The sequence below is a fragment of the Acanthisitta chloris genome, unplaced genomic scaffold, assembly GCF_000695815.1.
Source record: "Acanthisitta chloris isolate BGI_N310 unplaced genomic scaffold, ASM69581v1 scaffold11655, whole genome shotgun sequence".
NCBI lineage: Eukaryota > Metazoa > Chordata > Aves > Passeriformes > Acanthisittidae > Acanthisitta > Acanthisitta chloris.
In genome coordinates this window covers 13,438-19,965 of record NW_008673181.1, presented here as the reverse complement: position 1 = coordinate 19,965, position 6,528 = coordinate 13,438, and the positions used below count along the sequence as shown (strand labels likewise).

Sequence of the window (6,528 nt, the reverse complement as noted above, 5' to 3'; positions counted from 1 at the left end):
CAGCAGGACAGTGAAAAAGTGAAGTACAACATCTCTAACGTTCTCAGCAAAATGAAGCAGGTTTCATATTTCCCTGCTCTAATTCTCCTTTTGTCCTCTGATATTTAAAAACTCTAGAAGATAATAAATGTAGTAAAATTGTTGCAAGCATTCTGTTTGCCTGTGAGGCTGAGCTAAAACACCTGTGACTACAGGACAGGACTGCCTTGTCCTTATCCTAACACAAGGAAGGTTTCAGGTTGCAAAGGGGCAGAAATTGGTACTTCTTGCCCTTCATTGCTCTCAGAGGTTGAGCAAGAAAAGACAGAGCTGGATGGAAAAAATCAAATCCTTTTCAAGGGAGGAACAGCTTGCATAAATTTAAGTTCACGAGGTACCATGTGCTGGAATACCCTGACAGCTCTGAGGAACCTGTCCCAGTACAGAGACATTTTTAGTTACCTGCAGATTTATCCACTAGAGATGAGTATTTTCAGGGGGGAGGACTAGGCAGTCCTAATATTTTTGCCAAAAAATGTCCCATCAAATTCTCTTCTCACACCAAACATCCCATATTTTATTTAAAAAAACAATTTTCTATGGTTAAGCATTTTATACAGTTTAGCATAGAAATGACAATTTTTACATATCAGTGTTGTTAAAATGAAGATATATTTCAGTCTGAAGACATTAATTACTAGCCATTAGGGTAACAAACTCCTTCCTGGTGCACTGAGAACATAGAATGGAATCATAGAATCATAGAATTGTTTGGGTTGGAAGGGACCTTAAAAATCATCTAGTTTCAACTCCCCTGTCAAGACCAGGGACACTTTTCACTACACCAGATTGCAGTTCCGGTTTCAATTCAGATTACTTTTGATTCAGATTTTTCTGCAGCTAAAGAAATTAAGAAAATCTTCAAATACAAGAAAAGGGATATGTACTTCTTTCAACTACATTGCTTACCTGCCAGTACGTCTTATGGCCAGGAACATAGATAAATAGCAATGGAATATTATTATCAGGGGAATAAAAAACACACAACAACATAAAATCATTGTGTAACTTCTGTTTGCAGGGGAGTAGGTTACATAGTCCCATGTACAGGATATCATCAAGCCTTCAGGCACATAGGAACCTATGGAATACATGGAGTACATTAGTAGCACATACACCCAAGGTTTGCACAGTTGTTGTTCTCCAACAACTAAGCCCTTAAAATAAACCCCATACTGTATACATAGTGTTCAAGAGCTGTGCTGTCTGTATTATACATGTGATCTGAGAATGGGAGTGCACATGTGTAGAGGAGGACCTGACTGCCAGACTCTCAGATACAGATCTAATACTCCATCTGCAATTTGTTCTGCTTGAACACAATCTGGGGACAGGGAGAGAGGCTCTCTGCAACACAGCAGGTGTAGTTATATGGTACAACAAGCCATCAGCTGGTGACTAGGCACCCTCCAGGGAACTTATGAGAAAACTCTTATTTTTATACCCCAAGCAAGACTAAAACAGACCACATAGGGAAGGCTAGAAGAAAGAGAGAGTAGACAACATACTCCAGCCGAAGAGCGGAGCCACGCTCCAGCCCAGTGAGTACAGCCACACGACGGCAATGATCTGCACGGTGCGTTTCTTTGAAGTCCACCGTACGGACCGCAGGGGCTGAGTGATCACGAGGTACCGGTCCACAGAGATAGCCAATAAAGTCATCATTGAAGTTATTCCAAAGAGTGCCCCACAGAAAGCATACAAGTCACAGCCTGAAGCAGAAAAGGGCAACATTAGGGATTTTCTTGTTTTCTCTCAGAGCCCGTCATAATAAACCTCCCTTTTTTTTTTTCCTGCCTCAGGACTTATCTCTCATTAGAAGAATTTTCTTAGCCTCCTAATTTCATAGTTATTAAATGTTTCTTAGAAAAACACAAATCTAAATAAAATACAAATATATGTATTTAACAAGTCCTACTCCACTGCAGGCTGCAACTGGGAACCTTTTGTCAATGGAAAATTGCCTCAAAGGAAATCCAGTCTAATTAAATTTATATTTTCCTGGACCGTTGCCCAATATATTGATCTCAATAGGCTGCAGCAGACATCTCCCTGCTAATGACAGATGGGTGTTTCAAAAAATTACTTTGGTTTACATGGCTTAAAAATGTAGAAGGGGTTTAAATTTTCTGACTAAAAGACCAGCTGTAATACATAGCTCCAACTCCTATATGTAATGGCAGCACTTTTTTAAAAAGCTGACACTTTTTACATGAAACAGATTTTTTTCCACCCTCTGCATTCAGGCATTGCACTAATGAAAGCTTGCACAGTTATGCTGTCCATAATTTAATTCAGAAAACTTTGTTAAAAGATCACCCATTTTTTGAGATTTTGCATTACCTCATGTGGTTATAGACAAGAGCCCACTGGGAATGGCAGGCAGTCAAAATGCCAGATTCAATCTTAAAACAGACTTCTAGAGTCTTTATAAGTCACCTGCAGCTAAGGACCAAATCCTACTCAAGCCAAATCACTTGACTCTTTTGTGGGAGCATGATAATTTATACTGCTTCAATGTGAGACTGAAAACATCCTCAAACTAAGGAAGGGTCCCTTCTGTGCTGCTAAAGAGTATGTGGTCTCTGGGCTTGCTCCACCATTACATAACAACTACTTGGTGCAAATCTTCACCCAATGATGTGATTAACTGCACCAAGCAGAGCATCATGCCTTCTGAGGATCTTGCTATACTCACATTTCAGCTATAATCAGGGCATTTGTCACCTTTTCTTTCTTGCAGTTGGAAAGAAAAAAGCTTAAATTTGCAGAGTCCTCAACTGACCTTTTCTTTCTTGCAGTTGGAAAGAAAGGAGCTTAAATTTGCAGAGTCCTCAACTGGCTACTGTTAAATCTCTTAATTAAATGTGAGATTTCTAAAAGTATGCTAATGGATATCAACATACATTTTTTAATAAAAGTAGTAACTATCCCTTAAGCTAATACAGAAAGCTACTTACAACTTAACATAATTTTCTACCTATTTTCAGCCATAGCATCTGAACTTAGAAGCTAAAGGGTAATGTGATTGTATGTTGATGTTGACTCTTTTCTTTCCAAATTATGTAAGATGAAGGAATTCAAATGTATAATACAAAATATGTACCATCATGCTGACTGATGATGTCAAGAATTGGGCCTGTAACTCAAGAGATTTGTGCTGCTGCCTCCAAGACTCTTATGGCTAAAATAGGCTGCAGACAGTGTAGAGCTGGTGAGGTATTAATTAGTGTTGAAAAGTACCTATATCTCCAAGTATCCACTCTCTGTGCAAGCTGTTGACAAAACACATAGGTGCCTGAGAAGCCGACATCAGGAAGTCACTCACAGCTAAATTCATTATAAAGTAGTTTTGGGGTGTCCTCAGCTTCTTGTTGCTTAAAAACATGAGAAACACATGATTTTAAATAGACAGAGTGAACAGTTAACTTTATAAGTTTGCTTACTAGCATAAACAAATACTGTCCATGTTGGAATCAAGGGTAACTTGCAGTGAAATGTGTGGTAATCATCAGTCAATTACTGTAGCTACAGCTGTAGTAATTTCAAAATGATGACTGATAAGAGCGAGGGGATAAAATGGATTGTTTCCTCTTCAAACTGAGGAGACCTTCAGCTGTCTTGATAAATACGGATTTGCTCAGGGTAAGAGCAGTTCCCTTTAAGTGCTGTAATACTGAGTGTGTCCTGCACTGCACAAGACCAGGATCTGAAGAAGGTTACAGACACAAAGGATCTCCTTTTTGTGATATTTTGAAAATTGTTGACCTGAAGAGCTGACACATTACCTAAATAACCTTTTGCCAAGTGCTATGGCACAAGCAGAGCATGCACAGAGTTTGGAGAAAGTACTTTTTCTCATGTACATCTCTTAAGAGAGTACAAAAGCTCTCAGCTGCAGATGAACAGGCAACATTAAAAGTCACAACAAGGAGTGTGAAAGCAGCAGACAGTCTGCAAGCAAAGCTGAGCCAAAGAAAACAAACATCACTTCCATTTTTTTTTTCCCACATCTTACCACCTCACATTGTCTCATTTCCTAGGGATATCCTTGGAAACCTAGAGTGGGTATTCAAGATTACCCTCTGGTTGAGAGGAATAAAGATACTGGTAACATGACAAAGAACCTCTCACTTGGAGTTACTTGGTTGAACATGACTTTGTTGCTCTGATTAAATATTGTGTCCAACTAGGAAAGGCAAACTAATTTGTGAGTTCAGCTCACCCAAATACACCTTAGAACTGTCACTTTTGGGGGGTATAATAAGAAGGTGTAACACTGAACTAGTAGTCCCTCAGTGTGAATCACTGTATAGGCTGTATGGTAAAGAGCTTTGATACCTAGAGTTTGAATTCAGGACTTTTCAGAGTGTTAGGTACATATCATACAAAAAGAGATGACTTGGCACACTCTGTGAGATAGGGAGGAGGTGGGATTTTATATGCTTATATGTTTATAAAACAGTTTTGTTCTTGCAACCTGCATGCAGTAATTCTCAACAGTTTGAAGTAATTCTTTCTTTTCCCTTAAACATCCTTTAATGTTAAAAGCTGAACAACTGAGGCCTCTCTGATGTGCTTTGCAATATCAGTATTTGCAGCTAACATGAATTTCTTTCCTCATGCTGATATACAAACACTTAAAAGGAAAGTTAAGAAAGCCATCTCAATGCTCTGAATTCTAACAAATACTTGGGTTTTATAACTGCCTGCAGCTGGGTGAGAGAAGGTGCAGAGTTCACCCTTTTCAGGTGCTTGTTTGCCTGTGCAGATTTTTTTACTATGACAAGTTAATGCTTTTATTCCACCTGCTAAAACAGACACAGTTCAAGAAAAATGCAGAGCTTGCACTGCATTTAAAAATCATGAAGGTATTTACAGGTGCAGGGAATTAAATTTCTCCTCTGAGTCGTATTTGAAGCCAGTTATTCAAAACAACTGATCTATTTGTCTGAAACACTTCAGACTAGGAAACTAATGCTTGGTTCATAACCCCACGGATGCCTCTAGCATTGTAAGCCCCCTGTGCATCAACACACGTAATGACAGCAAGCAGTAAACAAGGAGGATTGTGAAATCCAGCACCACAGTGTAGGACAGAAGGCAGCTTTTTTTTTTCCATGAGAATTTTGCATAGTCTAGCTGCAGTAGTTTTGGCTGTCTATTACCTGTACAGAAGCCAAGAGAGCACACGAACTGACAGAAATCCTATGATCTGCCTGAAGCAGGGAATACACTGGTGGCACGAGCTCATTTCATGTAGCATATTGCTTTCTTAGTCCTTCCAGGACATCTGGGCTGCTGGGAAGAGTGTCAGTGTTTATCAAGTATTTCTGCAAATACTGCAGGGTTACTGAAGAAGTCTGCAACAGGGAGACTACAGTTTCTATCAATAAAAATATTAAACCATTCTTTAAACTTCCAGTTGGACTTGTTTATAGAACAGGGTATTAATTTTCTTTCATTCCTTCAAACATGAGGAATTTATACCAAGGTTATCAGTGATGCAAGTACACATGTGCACACAGGCACATGTGAACCTCAAGGCCAGTCAGATTAACCAGAGAAGGAATATTTGTACCTGAAAAATGCGTAGAGAACTAGGAGATTTCCGATGATGCCAACGGAGCCAATAATGAGCACACACGTTCCTACAGTGTAAAGAACATGGCTGGGGATCTCTACCTTGGTCACAGTGTGTGGCTGGGTGCTCATGTTCAAACCCTGCATGCAAAAAAGGAAAAGAAAAGCTGAGTCCATTCAAGACACTTATTCCAGGGAACATATGCTTAGGCTGTTGAAGAAAGGCAGAGCGTTCGCTTCCACGGGTAATGCAAATGAAATACACAGCTCTGAGTTCTGTTCACATCCCCTGCAATCGAGTCTCCCTCAAGTAACTTTCATTACTTTGACAGTAGAGATTTATCTTAAGAAAACAGCAGCAGGGAAAACAGACTGGAAAAGGCAACTAAGGAATTTATGACAATGATATGGAAAAGGCAAAGATGCACTAGCATAAAACTCACCCTGGGTAACTCCCACACTTTTGGGCACAGTGCTGGCTGACATACAAACTGACAGCAAAGAATAACCTCTCATACTTTGGATTTATTACGAGCAATGATATCAAATCCCACATTGGCAAACATTAAATCCTTTGGGTCTCCCCAGGCTCACTATCCACTAACTTACAGTGCTGCAAAACCTGGGAAATCCTCCATAAAAAGGTAGGAGACAAGAGATAAAACAAAAGCAGTAACATTGCCCATGTAAAAACAAATACATTAAATAGTCTTGACACCCCTTTCACTGCCCTGAATCTTCAGCATATGAATAAATTCTCTATGTGCTTTTTTAAAAATTGAATTCAGATTTATCACTGGATAAATTCAGCAGCAAGACAGCCTACAGCTAATCCACTCAGCACTCATTAGCATTATCAGCAAGAAGAGTCTGAATTGCCTCATGGACATTCTTATTTACCAAGTC

At 39.4% G+C, this 6,528-nt stretch overlaps 1 protein-coding gene across 1 annotated transcript in view; it reads right to left on the bottom strand.

Moving 5' to 3' along the window:
- Positions 1-5,760, bottom strand: part of LOC103802371 (melanopsin-like) — a 20,715-nt gene extending 14,955 nt beyond the window's left edge. Inside the window, 4 exon segments of the mRNA XM_009074836.1 lie at positions 935-1,120; positions 1,548-1,751; positions 3,283-3,416; positions 5,621-5,760. Coding sequence (XP_009073084.1) covers positions 935-1,120; positions 1,548-1,751; positions 3,283-3,416; positions 5,621-5,754 — 658 coding nt within the window. The 5' untranslated portion in view covers positions 5,755-5,760.
- Between the last annotated feature and the right edge of the window lie 768 nt (positions 5,761-6,528).